Consider the following 18,360-nt stretch of genomic DNA (forward strand, 5'->3'; position numbering starts at 1 on the left):
ACCAGTTCCATTCAGGTACACCACGATCAGCTTCAAAAATGGAACACTACATACTTTGAGGACCACACCCTGAAAGAAATCTTTTCCCAACCCCCCACTTCTGGCCTTCAAACTCCATCCAACCTCACCAAGCTCATCATCAGAAGCAAGCTCCCTACAGTTCCAGGAAACGCCACCTGAAAGCAGTGCCAGACCCTGCCAGAACAATAGATGTAAAACCTGCAGATACATCTCCACAGCTATCATGATCAATATCCCCCCAATACACTTTTCAAGATCCATTTGTCCTACACATGCCTATCACACTATGTGGTGTACCTGATCCAGTGTATCAAATGCCACAACAACAACTATGTGAGTGAAACCAGCCAATCACTATGCTCTCAAATGAACTCCCAAAGAAAAACGATAAAAGACAAAAAAATACCCTATCACGTGTAAGCAAACACTTAAGTGATAGCTCTATATCTGACCCCTCAGGCCTCATCATCAAAGGAAACCTGTAAAACACCTTCAAAAGATGAGCCTGAAAACTTTGATTCATAATTCTTCTGGACACTAAAAACAATGGACTTAACAAAGGCACTGGTTTTATGGTTCATCACAATTTTTAACGAACTCTGCTACCTACTAACCCTCCTTTGTCCTAAAACTGGTGAGGTGTTCAGTGTCATCTTCATTTGAAGTGGTCTCCTACAACATTAGTCTGAACAATCTGTCCAACCTTCTATGTAGCTGTGACACTCTGGTTACCGTTTCCAGACCTGAGTAAGGAAGATCTCTGTGAAGCTCAAAAGTTTGTCCCCTCTACCAGCGGAAGTCGATCCAATAAAATACATTATCTCATCCACCTTCTCTCTCATATCTGGGACTAACACAGTTACAACAACACTGCAAACTTAAAATGGATACTATTTCATATATATACAGAAGTTGGTCCAATAAAATATATTACCTCACCGACCTTGTGCCTCCATTTTAAATGTCAATTAGTATGAAAGGTACTTAAATTGACATTTTTTTACAGTCAGTAAATTGTTTTGGTAGACAGTAATGTTGAAAATTAAATGCATGATTGTATTCATTTAAAAGGCCATTTTGCCTTTTCCTCTAGGTTTTTCGTGTGGATTAGACACAGTTGGAATTGAAGCAAAATTACAAGGTCAGTGCCTTTTCACCTTTCTGAGTACAACATGACATTTTGGGCCAGATTCTTCCACCATATCTGAGTAGCTCTGTTCATTTCCGTGGAACTACCGATGGAGCAAGATACTATTCAGTGAGATTAAGGTTGGCTGACTCTAGCCTTTTGTGAAGTGTTAAAGCAACACTATTACTTTCATTTAACTTGCAAGCTATTCCATATCAGAAATACTGGGCTTTCCAAATATGATTATTTTACCCCCCAAAAATTTCATAATATGGAGAAACAATAAATACTCCTCTTCCCAAGTTCTTGAACACATACACAGGTATAGAGCTTCTTGTATATCCTGCTCATAAATCAGACTTTGCATACAGTTAGATTCATTTCATTTTGAATGCTTTTCATTTTCCTTTCTTTTCTTCCATTGATTTATCATTTGATTTAATTTCTTTTTACATTCTTTCAAAATTTTCTCTACAGAAATTTAATATCAGATTTCCTCATTCCACAAATTGGGGTAACTTAAATACCTGCAGCTTGCCCAAAAGCAATTTAAAAACTGCATGCTTGATGCACATGGGGCAGCATTAGTAGAGACTGTGGGGGAACTTCATACTGCCTTGTATTATAGAAAACTTTGCATCAGGCCTCCTGACTCCCTGAGGAAGGTGGGAGGAGAATTTTGTATAGGTCAAGGGCATGGTATTTTATGGCCAGTGGGAGTGTATCCAGTGAGCTATAGGAGGGCCTTGTATGCTATTCTTTCACGTTACCTATATTGGTGGCTGTGATTTGGCTATGTATACGGTCTGGCTGGTTTAGACTGAGGATTCCATTCCCGAGGACTATGAGATTTTTCACATGGAGCAAAGCCCTTTAATGCATATTCTACTCTATTGCTAAAGATTTAGCATTTATTGCTTGATTTATTCATTCTGTTTCGGTATGCCAGAAGAAATCTTACACATCTTGCAAGATTTATATGCATAAAGTGCTCCATACCTTATTTAGTCATATGTCAAATCTATTTGATTTATTGGGTCTTCTAAGAATTATTTTGCTATGCTAAAATGGTTCTAAGCTTGTTTATACATTTATTCATATAGCAAGTAGATAAAGCAATGCCAAGAAGTAAGATAATTCAATCAAGCAATTAAGGGACCTTGTATGCTGTATTGTTGTTAAAGTGGACATGTAGCATCTGACTTTGCAAATACAAAAAGATCAACTATATTCTTCAGTTCTCAGGTTTTATAGAATAGTCTTTAACTATTACTTAAAGAATTTTTAAGAAGATGGTTTTATCGTGGCTTGAACATAAAATAAGTATTTACTTTAGGGCTCTTTAAATATTAAAATTACTTCTCAATTTATGACAATACCATCAAATTACCCAGATGAAACTCAACAGTTTAGGGGTCAGCCCCTCCCATCTTTAAATGATAAAAACAAACATGCTATACTTTCTTTCATACTGTCTACAACATAAGAATTGTATGAAATACAAAATAAGTATGATAATAGAACATTACTTGCCAAGATTTTAACTGCACCGATCTGGAAATTCAACTTTATTATTCTAACGGATATTGTAACTCAGCCCTCTTGCACATATGCAGTATTTTGTAGTAATGTATATTCTGTTAATTATAATTATGTTCATATATATGTGTGTGTGTATGTGTGTATGCAGTGTGGATGATTTGTGGTTGCTATGGGAACTACAACTTTGAGTTTCTTCCCATGTTTGCATTGAAAAATCTCAACATTGTATTAATGTCATTTTTGCACTTAATTTTCTTGGTTTTGAAAGAGATAAGAACAAAGGAAACACTTTGATCATCATTCAATATCCACTGCCAGTGACTACATAGGTTCATTTGAATTTGTAACCATTGAAATAAATGCAGGCACAGTTACTATAATGTACATATACGATTAAACAATCACACGTGCATTTGAATAGCCATGCCTTGCTACGTGGTTAAAAACTAGTGAAAATATTGTATTGTGTTGGGTGATTACTAGTGAACTCTCAATCTTTTCAGAGCTTAAGCTGACATTTTAAACTTCTCACATCTAGTTTCTTTCACTCTTTCTACAATTTTAAAATGAGGTTGGTTGGTTTGTTTTCGTTGAATGTATAGTTGAGCTTGAGTCTACCCCAGTGAATTTAGTAAGAATTTTTGCCACTGACTTCAGTGGGAGAAGGATCACGTGCTTAGGTCTTCCATTGGGTTAAGTGGAATTACTCCGGTTTTAGACTGATGTAACTTAGACCATAATCTCTTCCTTAGTATGTACAAAAATATCGTATTTTTTTCCTGCATGTTCTAAAGATAAATTTCTCTTTTCAAACTCTGGACAGAATTGTGTTTGAAGAATTTGAACGATTTGTCATCTCTTGATTTGATCAAGATGGATGAAGAATTTAATTTCAAACCTACAGGTAACATTTACTTCATAATATAATTTAGACTATAGTATTGAAAACATATTTTGAAAATATATTTATAAGGTTTAAAAATTATTCTTGATATGAGTTTATCATAGGACATACTAAAGGGCACAGCGATTGGCCAGTGAACAGAGAACCATTCAGGAGAAAAGAAAAGGAGTACTTGTGGCACCTTAGAGACCAACAAATTTATTTGAGCATAAGCTTTCGTGAGCTACAGCTCACTTACCTCCAGTGGAGTTCTACAGATGTAGCTGAGGGCAGAATTTGGGCCATAATGAACATACTCTGTATTCTATTATCTGAACTGAGTTTAATTTAGCAAATGATAGAAGTTGTATTCTTAGGACCATATACAGATCTGGATCCCTGTGCAAATCCTCGTATTAAATCACTGGAAATTCTGCTGTGGATCAAAAGATGGCCTGGTGGCAGTGATCTATGTATAATAGTATAAGGAAAATAAAAATGCAGTTCTGTTGCTTAGAAGAAGCAAGTATACTACACTTCTCTTTAAAAAATGCAGTAAATATTTTTAATCTTTATCTACAGAGACTGGAAAACTAATGGCTTGGTACTATATTGCATTTGATACAGTGAAACAGTTTTCCACAATTAATGGAACAGAAACTTTATCAGAACTGGTAATTTAATTTTTCTAAGAATATATATATGTGTATATATATGTACATCTGTAAGTTTAAAACAGAAAGTTGTATTGAAGACAGTTTATATTGTTTTTCCTTACACCAAAGAATTATGATGATCAAGATGTATAAGATGTGTCAAAATGAATTGCAATATTATTTTTTCGAGGGTTTTATTCTCTGAGATCTTCCAATTCTCCCATCTTTTACTTTCCTCAATTACGTAGCACTGAGTCATCTTACCCTTCTGAATGAAGGAATTCTGAAGCAATTCTGATTATATATAACATACTATATTATCTTGTGCTATTACTTCCATTATATTTTACTACTAATGACAATTGGATGAAAACAGGATCTGTTAAACAATATTAAATTGTTACAGATCACAATGATATCCAGCTGCGTTGAATTTTCAGATGTCAAGTTAAGAACAAATGAGAAGAAAATATTGAACACTTTGAATAAAGACAAGAACAGGATAACTATCAGGTACAAAAATGTCAGTGAATTAATGTACAGAAAGAAAGTATTTTTTAGTTAAAGTGAATAGCAAAAAATCAGTGTGTTTTATTATACAGGTTTCCAATGGAAGGGAAGATAAAAACAAGAGAAATGAAAGTAAACTGGTAAATATTTTGTGTCACATCTCATTGGCTTGAAAATAAAAGCCCTGATCCAAACTCCTATTGACTTCATTGTGTGCAGGCTCATGCCTTTAGATGCCAAACAATGTTGCTTTTATCTTGAACTTGCCTTTGTTTTTCAATGGAGTCTTTGACTTTTGTTTTATTATATTTTGTTTGCTTATATACTAAGAAATATTTCTTTTTCAGTCTTATTCAGGCTCAATTAGGATGCATTCCTATTCAAGACTTCACTTTGACACAAGATATAGGCAAAATTTTCAGACATGGCTTAAGAGTTACTAAATGTATGTTAAAATTCAGTGCATTTTGATATATTTAATAATAAACTGTATTATATTATTAAATATTTTTTTTTCTTTCTTAGGGTTGTCTGACTTTCTGGCATCACGTAAAAATAATTTTCCTGCATTATTAAACTCTTTGATTTTAGCTAAATGTTTCAGGTGCAAACTGTGGGAAAACTCTCTGCATGTATCCAAACAGCTTGAAAAAATTGGTAGGTACCAGAAAGAAGCAGTAATTATAATAGTGTGTCAAAGTTCATCATTAACTTCACTGTAAACTTTTAGAAGATCTGTTTTCTGGACTAAATAAGTCTCCCAACATTTCATTTGCCAGAATCATGGTAAGAAAGACTGTTGCAAAGATGATTATTTGACAGACCAGTATAAATTCTTTCAGAATTAGTAAATTCTTAACTGGATTAGTAACTAGAATGAAAACTTTTATCTTGGAATAAGAACAAAAATACACTAGAGAAAACATTTAAGGAACTTTTTCCAGAGACTTTATAGTATCAGATTCATGTTTATAAAGAAAATTTAACTATCCGGTCTCTTGGCAGAAACAACTGATATTTGAACTTTTAATTAAATATTTTTGTAATTTGTGATGTACCCTGCAAAATACTGATTTTTCTACTGCTTTGCTAATAATGTACACAACCCTGTCCTATTACATTACTGTTTTCCTCAATGGTACAGTCTTTTCACTGAAAATCCACACACACAGGGCACTTTCAAGGATGACATAATTGTGACAAATGTAGTATGTTAATGATGTCTGAGAGGCTTTAAGACAACTTATTTATTTACCTAATAGGAGATTACCTACAAAATAAATACAGGACTGACGCTGCTGTAATCTAACCTTGCTGCCTGAGTCTCTGCAGCTGATTCTTGGCGCTGTGTGGGAGACAGGAAGAGTGGTACCGCATAGAGTCCTACAGAATGTGGAGCAACTTCTTGCTACAGTTTGGCTCTTTAGGATACACCTTCTCTTTTAAAAAAAATTCACCATATTCTCTAACTGAACAAATTCTATCAGTGACTTAACATTTTTAATGTTATTTTTACAATTTCAACCAATCTAATTAATCTTCAGCACTTTTCTGTATCTGCAGTAATAGGGGTTTCTAGGCATTTCCATGTCTTAAACAGTCTGTTCACTCTCTTCGAAATAGTCTGAAACACAGTCGATCCATTACACTTTTTTGTGCTTCCTGTGATTTTTCACATTGCAACTGTGTTGCTCTATAATTGAGTAGTGCTAAATAAATAGCCTTTTCCCCTTCACTCTACAGAGTCCACATTCTTCAAATCTGTTTTCTTGTGCGTATCAGGAACTAGATATCATACTGAATTTCATAAGTTTTAGCCAGATGGATGCATTCTGTATTCGTGAACTGTGGTCCATTGCTATCATCGCAGTCCTTGAAATTCCATGACATGTAAATACAGACTTGGTGATCACGGTTGAAGCTGTGGTATCTTGAAGTATCAATCTGGAAAGTGGTTAAAATAGTCCATTATGATCAAGTGGTCATGTCTTTCCAGGGCAAACAAATCCATTCCGACTTTGCCTTCGAGTATTGCAGGTTGTTCATGTGGTATCATGTTTCTTTCCCCTTGTGTATCTCTGTATTTCAGGCAGGTTCCCCACTTGCTCATTATTTCGTCCACATCACTGTTTATATGTGGTCAGCATATTACTTCTGCTCTTTTTTTTTAATTTAGTCATTCCAAGGAGTTTTGGTGTGGGACTTAATTCTCATTTACAATAAGATCCCTTTACAACGCACTGGGAGTGGGAGTAAATGTACTTTGTAAAGTGGCCCTCATGTAAACGAGAATCAGGTCCATAGTCTTTCCAGTATTTTCCTTCTTATGACTATGGAAATTACTGTTTTTGTACACTTCATGAGTGCTCCCAAAATCACTGAGAGGTTCATTTTTATATGGCGAATATGATGTGTGGAAGCATTTGACTCCATCCAGTATTTAGAGCATGTATTACTGCTTGTATTGTTTCATCCTTAGCTGTTTCTCTTTCCTGCTCATCTTGTATTTGTGGCAAAAGGGCACGTGGTGCTTTTATCGAGTTCACATGAACTGGTAACTGCTTATTCTAGATCATCTATTTGGGAGGTAGCAAAGAGAACATATGCTCTTGACAGAACGTCTGCAATTACTAGATGATGTCCTGGCCAGAACTATAGCATTAAACTATACTTTTACTGCAGTGTAGACAGACCATGAAAGTATAAAACACCTGCAGCTGGCCCGTGGCAGCTGACTCAGGCTCGGGCTGCATGGCTAAAAACTGTAGATGTTGGGGCTTGGGCTGGAGCGGGTCACAGATGCTGGGCTCTAGCCCGAGCACCAACATCTACACTGCGGTTTTATAGTTCTGCAGCCTGAGCCCTATGAGCCCAAGTCAGCTGCCATGGGCCACCTGCAGGTGTTTTATTCCAGTGTAGACATATACACAGAAGTAACTTCTATATTCTTCAAGTACATTCTTGTGTGTTGTATTCAGCGGGTTAAGGTCAATTTCTGCTCCTCAGCTACAGTTGTACAGAAAATTGTGATACTTTGTACAGCCATATAAAAGGCCCATATATTTCTCTCTTTCAGTTTCCTCTTGTAGGTTTTTCTACTGCTGTCATAGCTCTTGCAGCATATTTTATTGACAGCCATTCATTTTCATGCCTCTATAGCAGTAGAGCTTCTAGGTTCCTTTTGAAGATACTCTTTCGGTGGGTCAAACAATTGCCAAATTAGAGTTGATATCAATACTTTCTTCAAATTCTTGAATTCTTTCATACTCTGGCAGCTAACTCCATTTTTTATCTTTGTGAAGTTAGTTGAGTTATTTGAACTACATAGTTGGGTGTGAATTTACTGACACAATTGAACATGCATTGTGGTCTTGGATATATTTATTTTTATTAAAATTTTGGGTCTGTGTATGTCAGTGTTGCATGAATCTTAGAAACTTCAAGCTTTGTGGTCAATTTATCTCATAAGTGTGTGATTTTCTATTTATTTTTTTAATTGACATTTGGCCTTGTTCAATTTAGGACTGTTCTTAATGCTTCTTGCACTTTCTAGTACCCTCCACATTTCTCCCTGATATTCAGCAGAAATGCTGCTTCAGGCTATTATATCCAATGCCAAATTTCTCCTCACTTCTTCCGGCAGGCAGGATTATGACCAATCACCATCCAGGATTTTTTCACCTCTTCTGTTTCTTCAGTTTTTTAGCTGCTTCACTCAGGGTAATATGCAAAAAGGCAATTTCTATGTCTGTATCTTGTTCTATTTGTCTCCCAGCCGGAGAATGAAACAGAAAAAGTGGGAAAAAAACATATCCTTATAATAACGTTTTTTCCTTCCTTCTTTGACAGAACCTCCCACTACTTCAGCTAGGCAGTGGCTAAAGCAAGTTCAGGAGCTGTGACAAACAAAATTTGTCAGCTAGTCCACTTCCTTAAAGGGGATAAAAGCTCACCCAAGAGGGTAGAGACATTTGCTGAAGTAACAGCAAACTAATAAAGTGATTGATGTGGTCTCTGGGGCTGCAAAAGACAGCCTGAACAAAGTTATCACAAAGGGGAAGGAAGTCTGTCTGTTAGAGGCTCTCCCTAAGTCAGACCTGGAAGAGGTGCTTCAATACTTCATTGAGGGAAGGGATCTCAACAAGCCCCTTCCTTTACTCTTACCTATGAAGTTCTTGACACAAACAAAGAGTCCTCCTTGGCTGCTAAATCTTACCAGGAGACTAACCTTTCCTCCCAGAAGTTATCTAAAAAGGCTTGAGGGCTTCTAAGTTGCTTAGTCTTAGCCTTCTTTCACTGTTCCTAGCAAATTGTGGTGATTGCCGATACTTTTTCTTCTAGTGCTGGTCCCTATGTGAATTCCACACATGGGTACACTTGAGTACCATGTGCCCAAGTCCAGAGGTTTTAACAAGCTGTGTCTGTTGCCTCACACACGTGCAGTAGGTCTCCTTGTTCTCCCAAATGAGGATATAAGAAGCGTGTGGGTCAGTGCCCCTCCGTTCCTTGTTACCACTGCATGGCTTGAGGCAGAATCCATAGCCCTCTCTTTCTTCAGCTTTTCAGAGAACCTGTAAATAAAATTGTAAATATTTATTCTTCCTAGATTTAGTAGTTATAGTTTTAGTGTATCTTTCTTCCCCTGACTGGGGATTCCCTCCCCACAGTCTGGGACTATGCCCGGAGTCCTGGGCTTCAAAAACTGTGTCTTCTGCCCTAGATCCTTCTCTGTTACTGACAAACAGCAATGCTATCTCTACTGTCTGAGTGAGACACATATCTCTGCAAAGTGAAGTATTTGTCACTTGTTTCCACCAATGCCTTGTAGAGCCTATGAGCTTTGCCTTAGGAAACACTTGATGGAGAAGGCCATGAGGCCCCTTTCCAGTCTGGGCCAGGGAGACATACGTAGGAGCGGAGCTTTTGGCTTCTAAGCCCAAAGACCCTTCAGGTCTTGTGTGCAAAGGGCACTGTTATGGGCACAAAGACCCTTCAGGTCTTCCCATATGTGTAAAGGGCACTGTTATGGGCACAAGGGCAGATCCTCGTCGAGGACTGTCCATAAGAGACATGATCCTTCCCTGAGTCCACTGAGGTCAGGTGCCTTCCCCAAGAAACTGGCTCCTCTAAAACCTCCTAGATTGCAGGGTAAAGTGTGTAGGAAGAAGGATCTGACATTTCCATCAGTGATTCTGTCACCAAAGCATAAGGACTTTTATCTGCCAGTTCCATCTACAAGTGTGGGTCTGGACTTCTTGGTTCCTACCTGTCCACCCAAAGTATGTACTACACCCAGGGACACGCTGGTATTGTTGGTGCCAACCACTGGGAACTGTTGCACACCGGGACACACAGAGACCTACATGGCACCAGTGGATATCTTTTCTACTTGCAGTCCCCCCTCTTCTCTGGCCCAGCCTTCCTAAGGGACAGATGATACTACTTTGATTTCCCCTTAATCCTCTCACTTATAGCCATCAGGCAGGATTGCCCTGGTACTGATGTGTCTGCCATTTCAACAAGGCCAATCTTCAGATTCATGCTGGCCCCTCTTACATCCTTCCTGGAGAGAGTCGAGCGCAGACAGGCAATTCAGGACTTACGGCCACTACCCTTATAGAGATGACTTCCCCAGAGACCGTGCCATAGGGTCCCCCACGAACAAGTGGCTCCTCCGTTCTGGCCTTATTGGGAGCCGTGGGATCCCCGTAACAGATGCCTGGGATCCACTCAGGAGTCTTTCTGCTCTTCTTTCACCAACAACTGGATCTGTGAGTGTATGAGGAGGATATTGAGCCAGAATCACAGGTACCAGCAGTTCAACAGGATTTCCTCCTCCTATCCAGATGAGGTAGTCTCTCCTCCATCCCCACCGAATAACCATAGACAATACCAGGAGTTGCTGCAAAGAGTGGTTAGCAATCTCTAGATACCCCTGGAGGAAGTCCAAGACCCATACCACTGACTGCTGGACATTCTGCAGCCTCAGGGCCAAAGTAAGATGGCCCTCCCAGTTAACGAGACCATATTGGAACTGGCAATATCAATCTGGCACAGCCCAGCATCCTGTAGCCCCACACCTAGGAGGGCTGAGAGGTACTATTTCATCCCAGAAAAGGAAGCCGAATTTATGTAGACTATTGGGCACTAAGCCAGGTGACATTCCATAACTGGTATCCCCCACCCTTCATCTTCGAGTTACTAGAACATGTGCACTCTACCAGAATTTTCACCAAACTGGGCCTCCGGGGTGTTTACAATCTAGTACACATCCTCTGTGGGCACTTTGAATATTTAGTAATGCCATTCAGTCTGACCAGTGCTCCAGAGATCTTTCAGCACTCTGTGAACAATGTATTTAGAGACATCCTGTAGCAGTATGTAGTCATCTTTCTTGATGACATACTTATGTTTTCAGATAACCCTGATCAGCATTGTTACCATTTGATTCCATGCTGGAAAAGCTATGAAAGTATAGGCTGTTCATGAAATTGGAAAAAGGTACCTTTGATCTGTCCTCCACAAAATTCTTTGGATACATCCTTTCTCCAGATGGATCAACAGAAGTTAGAGGTCATCCGCAGGGGGGCAACGCTCTGGTCCCCCCATGAGTTACAGCTTTTTCTGGGCTTCTTGAATTTTTACCAGAATTTAATTCCGGGCTTCTCAGGGCACATAGCCCCCATGAGCAACCTCCTCTGCAAGGCCATCACATTTGTTTGGACACGCAAAGCTGACCATGCTTCTGAAGAGCTCAAAGCTGCTTTCACCACCACTCCCATTCTAGCACACTTGGCCCTCACCCAGGCATTCAGAGTGGAAGCCAGTGTCTCCAGTGTAGTCATTGGAGCCATACTGTCTCAGAGACATGGTCCACAGCAAATGTTACACCCCTGGTCCTACTACTCACCCCTGCCAGATGGAATTATGATACATTAGATAAGGAAATGCATTAAATCAGCCTTTGAAGAGTGGTGCCATAACCTCAAGGAAGCCCAGCACCCAATGCAAGTCTTTTTTGATCTTGAATATCTGAATGCGGCTCGAGCTTTAAACCAAAGACAGCTCAGGTAGGCATTATTCTTTCTCCAGTTTGATTTTTGTCATCACCTATCAACCAGGAATGGGAAAGCCGATGGCATATCCTGAAAGGGAGACTATTGCTAAGAGAATGCGGAGCCTAATCAAGAACCATCCTCTCTCCTAAAACCTCACAACTTCCTTAGTGCCACAATACACCAGAACTTGCTTCATCTAATCCGATTCACTTCACAGGGCAATTTGTTAGCTCAGGAGGTGGTGGAACAGCCTGAGCAAATGAGACCCAGAACAAAAATGCAGTTCTCTACACCGGATAGGATCACCTACATCGATGGGCACATATACATTCCACCGAGGCGCCCCTGGCTAGAACGGCTACTAACACCCATCTTTGCCATGAACCTCCATTGGGTCCACACACCTTCCCATTTCTCCTGGTGGCCCCGTAGGTAAGCTGAAGTCCAGGATCACGTTGACTCTTGTGACCAGTGTGCTCATACCATGGTTCCCCTTGATGCCCTAGTACTCCAGAGACTTCCCCTAGACCCTGGGCCTCCATCACCCTGGACTCCATAGTGCAACTCCCTTCCTCTGGCCACACAGTCGCCTTAACTGTTGTAGACCAATTGATCAAAATGGTGCATTTCATCCACTGTATCGACCTAACCTCTGCTGAAACAATGGCTCGATTCCTAGCAGTTCATGTGATCCATCTTCATGGGCTTTTAGACTGTAGCACTTTGGACCAAGGCCCTCAGTTGGTCTTATGCTTTTGGCATGAAGCCCTCTGTCTAATGGATGTTCACACTTTTATTTCCTCCATGTACCACCACTAGACAGATGGGCAGAGAGAGAGGGTGAACTAAGTATTAGAGCAATACCTACAGTGCTTGGTTAATTACCATCAAGATAACTAGTTCTCCCTCCTTTTTTATGCCGAGTTCTCATACAACAATGCTGATTATGCCTCCACGAGGCAGAGTGCCTTCTTTGCAAATTATGGGTTCCAGCCTTGCTTTCACCTAGCTGTGCCAGCAGCCTCCCCGAACCCAGCAGCCGGTGACTGAAACCAACAAATTCACCATATACAGGAGAAACTTAAGGACCACCTTGAAGATGTGAAAAGGAACTACAAGTATGCAGTTGTTGACACCAGGAAGACCCAGCTCTCATGATGGGTCAAAAGGTCTGGCTTGCAGCAAAACACCTCTGAATGAATAAGCCATCCCATACGCTAGACCACCAGTTCCTCAGACCCTTCTGGATTTGTAAGCAAATCAACCCTGTCGTTCAAATGGCAGCTCCCTCAATCTCTTGAAAGTTATTAAGTTTTCTGTGTATCCCTCCGGAAGCATTACAAGATGGACCCCTTTCTTGATTGGTCCCAACAGCTGCCCCCACCAGTCCAGGTCCAAGAGTATTTAGTCCATGCTATCCTGACTCTAAACTGCAGAGGGGGAGAGACTGTACTACCTAATCAATTGAGAAGGTTAGGGTTAAAATACTCTGAGGAACCTGCTGCCCATGTCCATGCCCCTGACCTGCTAAAAAGGTTTCATCAAGACCCCTCAGATAAACCAGGCCCAGTGCCCATCTGGAGGAAGGATGCCTCTGGAGAAGGGGATGATATAAGGATACAGGGACTAGAACCCAGGTCTTAAAAATGTAAGATGGCTGACAGTCTCACAGTGCTACCAGGAGGCCCTAGTCAGGAAGCACCATGAAGAATAGGTGCTGCAGGAAGTACTGCCCGGGAGACCCCGAGTGGCAGTACCTTGTGGCCCTCTGATTGTTCAACCACCCTATTTAACCCTGGTGGTTGTCCCAGAAAATTTTCTGGACAGCCACACAGACTTTGGGCCTGCTGCAACTCCAGACCTCACCTCGTCTCCTCATTCTGGTCTCCAGTCCCAGCCTGACCCTTGCTTTTGCCTCCTGACTCTAGCCTGGTAGCACCTCTGATATCCAGTCTCCGATTCCAGCCTTGTACTACCTGTGGTCTCCGATCCTGGTCTGACTTTGATCCTGACTCTTTGTATTGAATCCAGCTCCAGTGATTTCCTCCGACCCCTGTTCACTGGTTACCCACCCTGATGTGTGGACCCCAGCCCAGCTGTGACCGCTAGATCAGACTGCCTATGCCCTGGTCCCTTACAACACATTTGCTAGACATGCACTAATCCAGGCTTCTGCTGCGGATTCAGCAATGGGATCTGCAGTACCGCAAGCGTCCTTGCTGCCTGCTTCCTCACACCCACCTCCAGTCTGAGCTCAGCTTGCCCAACAGCCACATGTGGAACACACATAGGGACCAGGACTTGAAGAAGAAATGGAGGTTACGTACTGTAACTGGAAATTCTTTGACATGTGTGTTCCCTATCTGTAGTGCACTACCCGTCCTCCGTCCCCTCTGCTTCGGATCTGATTAGATTCGCAGTAAGGAGAGGAACTGAAGGGGCAACGACCTGCACTGCCTCTTATGCCCTTGCTTGGGAGAACGAGGAGACCTACTGCACATGTGTGGGCCAACGGACACTGCTTGTCAAAATCTCGCACTTGGGCATATGGTGTGCAGCATGCGTAATCACGTGTTGAATAGAGATAGGACCACACATCTCAAAGAACTTCCAGTTACAGTAAGTAACCTCCATTTCTTTCAAGTAGACTTTTCTGTCTCAAGTTATTTGTATTCATTCCATAGTTCTAAGGAGGAATTTCCTGATTTGGAATCTACGTGCTGACTCCCAAACACCACAAGGGGAGACTGAGGAATTGGGAATACTTGCAGAAGCATGTTTTTTTTTCAGAATTCCCTGCTAGCTTATCCTTTAGTCCAATAGATCACAGAGACTGCCTGTTCTTTTCCTGATTCTAATCAGGTGTTTTGCTAAATCTGTTCAGGGACTGTATATTCTCCCAGAAGATTTTGGAGACAAGTGGCTCTCCCTAGAGTGGATTTTAGTTATATCTTCCTCCAAAAAAAATATACTTCACAGGGATTTCTAGCATATGCTTAAAGGATCCCCTGGGTAGTCAACAGGAGTCTCTTGCATGGAAGCTTATTTTATTTCAGTGCCGTGCTGTTTGTTCATTTGTGTGCCCACATTAGTTATTTGCTGACTGTTGGAGTTTTTCCTGAGTAAAGCCTGCAGGAATTGGCCCTTGATCTGCCTTTCTTTGATTCTATAACTTAGTAAAAGACATTGTCATTCTCAAATGTTTTATACTTCATTTTATTGCTTTTATGTTTTGTTTATACTGTTGTATAAATTGAACTACACAGTATTAAATTTTCTGACCACCTGAAGAGAAATAAAATTAACTATTGTTGAAAAGAAAATATTGACAACCTATTGAAAAAATGTTAGATAAAAGATCTCTTGTTAAAATTACTTATGCTTTATATTTGCTGTAATGCAGTTGTTGAAAGTAATAATTTGGGATTAGGAATTCCATATAAAAATATTACAACATTTTTCAATTTTTACAGGTGTAACACTGTCAAATGCAATGGTAAATGCAGGTCTGACATCGTTTAAAAAAATTGAAGATGCAAATACAAGGGAACTTGAATTGGTATTTAAAATTTTACATGCATATTTATATAAGGAAAATGCTAATGTTTAATACTTAATGAGTTATAGACTCCAATGTTTTAAGTGGTTTATTCTTGTTCAGTATCACACTAGATTAAAGAAATATGCAATTATCTGACAGAGGTCGTTGATTTTTTTCCTGAAGTTGGTTATTAAGTTGACGTTTTGCTTCAATTATAAGTTACATGTTAATTTTACTGACATTTTTGTATTACTATATGGGGGAAGAGAGATTCACCCTAGACCTTTCCACTAACTAAAAGAATAATAGCTCAAATTCAGGAATTTCATCATTATCCTTTTAGTAGTGGAAAGTTATAGAATGAAATCCTGGCCCCACTGAAGTCAATGGCAAAACTCCCATTGAACCTCAGTGAGGCCAGGATCTCACTGCAGATGTGGAAAGATGTGGGATTAAATTTTGCTGGGCTCCTGATGCACAATTTCTTTGGCATTTTTGCTTCTTAAGTGTGATAGCATCCTCTCCCCACAGGTGTAAGGAGCTCTTTGATATCTCCAAATGGTGTGGACTTCATTAATACTCTTGTTTTGCATTTGGGAATTTGTTAGATCTTAATATGCCTTCTCTCCCTGTTTTTTCCCCCTGGTTACTTGTGTTTCATCATTTAATACATTAAAGTTTAGGACAGTGTAGTACAGATACCTAATGTAGGCGCTAGAGGCAGCTTTTCGAGGTCTGGCTCTACTCTGGAGAGGAACAGCAGTTTGAAGCATTTCTGGCCTTTTGGTTAGGTTGCTATTCAGGTTACCATTGGAGGTAGGGAGATTGGAATTTTATTTTTTATTTTTTTTTAATGACTCAGGTGGCCTTACTTGGTTCATTGTCCTTGGTTTAAAATTTCTCTCATACATAGTTTTTATAGTATGATAAAATAATAGTAAAGTTGCAAAGTCAAGTACTCCAAAGTCAGAAAATGCCAGAATTAAGATTGCTTGTGCAACCTTAATTTGTCTCCCTTTTGTTTATGCGTTATGATACAATATTTAATTATATGATCACATATTACCTTCTCTGCAGAATCCCTGCCACATTTAGTGCGGTACTGCCTGGCTAAGGCAGGCTATTACCTACCTGTTCTGACAGTGCTGCGCCCTGGAAGTGGCCAACAGCAGATCTGGCTCCTAGGCGGGGGGGTCAAGGGGCTCTGGGAGCTGCCTGAGCACCAGCTCCGCACTCCCATTGGCTGGTTCCCGCCCAGTGGGAGCTGTGGGGGCGGTGCCTGCGGGCGGGAGCTGCGTGGAGATGCTTGTGCACCTCCACCTAGGAGCCGGACCTGCTGCTGGCCCCTTCCGGCGTGCATCGCGGTTTGCAGTGCCGGGACAGGCAGGAAGCCTGCCTTAGCACTGCCGCTGACCAGGAGCCACCCGAGGTAACCCTGTACCCCAATCCCCTACCCCAGCTCTGAGCCCCCCCAAAATCTGGAGCCCCTTCCTGCATCCCAAACCCCTCATCCCCGACCCCACCCCAGAGCCTGAACCTCCAGCCCAGAGCCCTGACCCCCTCTTGCATCCCAACCCCCTGCCCCAGCCCAGAGGCCCCTCCCACACTGTGAACCCCTCATTCCCAGCCTCACCTTGCAGGCCTCACCCCAGCCCTGAGCCCCACCCACACCCCAAACCCCTCATCCCCAGCTCCTTTGGGTCATGGGCATCAACAGTTTTCTTCAACTGGGTCACCAGAAAAAAGTTTGAAAACCACTGTTCTAGACAATACCCTGCACTACACAGCCCTGATTCAGTCCAGAGGAAGTCCATCCTGTGCACTGAATGAGGCAGGGGTCTCAAGGAAAAGATATGTGGTCATGTAATCCAAGACCATATCGTGAACCATATGCACAAGAGTGCCAAATTAAGATTGCAAAAGATGACTTTTTGTGTGCTTGACTTGGCAACCTTTTTGTTCTGTTAACATAGTTTTTGTGTGTAATTTCCTAGATTTTTTTAAAAAGCAAACTGAAAAAACAAATACCATCATGTGTGTTCATATTGACATCCAAATGGTTCATCAACAGGGTTAGAACCTCTAGATCCCCAGCGCTGACCTCTGCCACTGAAGCCAACAGAGTAAATGATAGCAGAAGATAACCTACTCTTGCTATGTGAACCAGCACTAGAGGGGGATAAGACACATTTTACCAGTATTTCATAGATAGTTGCTCTCTTTGCCTGTTCAGTCCCAGTCTCCACACCTCAGGCTTCTTGTCCCAGTCTCCTTGCTCAGCCAGTCCCTCCCTTCCCCCCTCCAGCTCTTAGTCCCAGGCTCCAATTAGTCCAAGGCTCCCCCCAGATCCCAGTGTCAACCCACAACTGCCAGTCACTGTCTCTCTCTCCCCTTCCCCCACTTTCAGCGTCAGTGTCACCAAGCTCCTTGTTACAATCTACTCCTTTCCTTCCCCCTGGTCTGGCTCTTGTTCTTTATGCATTCAAGTCAGGCAGCTTGCTCTCTTATGCTGCCTGGGCTTAGCACAGGGTCCTTGAGTGCCCATGAGAGGCAAGCTCCCTGTTCTCAGTTTTGGTGCCTGATCCTCCCCCCCCCTCCCCACCCCACCCCCGGCCCATAGCAGATAGGAGCAGCAATTACAGAGAAAGTGTTGTTTCACTCCTGTATTCCTGTGTTCAGGCGTGCTCTGTTCCTGTTTGGGCATGGTGCATGCCTAGTTTGGATAGCACTAGGAGCTGTGCGGGGACGGAGCAGTTTGACCAATGTACATGGCAGAGGGGCATTGCTGGCACATGATGGCATATATCACATTGAACCTGCACATCCACCAATGTGATATGTGCCAGCAATGCCCCTCTGCCATGTACATTGGTCAAACTAGACAGTCTCTACGTAAAAGAATAAATGGACACAAATCAGATGTCAAGAATTATAACATTCATAAACCAGTCAGAGTACACTTCAATCTCTCTGGTCACGCGATTACAGACATAAAAGTTGCTATATTACAACAAAAAAAC

The 18,360-nt window shown here is 41.2% G+C and overlaps 1 protein-coding gene across 1 annotated transcript in view; it reads left to right on the forward strand.

Annotated features, from left to right (window-relative positions):
• HFM1 (helicase for meiosis 1) overlaps positions 1-18,360 on the forward strand; it is a 123,420-nt gene that overhangs the window by 63,127 nt on the left and 41,933 nt on the right. Inside the window, exons 18-25 of the mRNA XM_073358226.2 lie at positions 1,115-1,162; positions 3,516-3,596; positions 4,158-4,249; positions 4,638-4,744; positions 4,834-4,881; positions 5,089-5,186; positions 5,267-5,398; positions 15,273-15,358. Coding sequence (XP_073214327.1) covers positions 1,115-1,162; positions 3,516-3,596; positions 4,158-4,249; positions 4,638-4,744; positions 4,834-4,881; positions 5,089-5,186; positions 5,267-5,398; positions 15,273-15,358 — 692 coding nt within the window. The remainder of the gene's footprint in view (positions 1-1,114; positions 1,163-3,515; positions 3,597-4,157; positions 4,250-4,637; positions 4,745-4,833; positions 4,882-5,088; positions 5,187-5,266; positions 5,399-15,272; positions 15,359-18,360) is intronic.

This window comes from Lepidochelys kempii, chromosome 8 (genome assembly GCF_965140285.1).
Source record: "Lepidochelys kempii isolate rLepKem1 chromosome 8, rLepKem1.hap1, whole genome shotgun sequence".
Classification (NCBI taxonomy): domain Eukaryota; kingdom Metazoa; phylum Chordata; order Testudines; family Cheloniidae; genus Lepidochelys; species Lepidochelys kempii.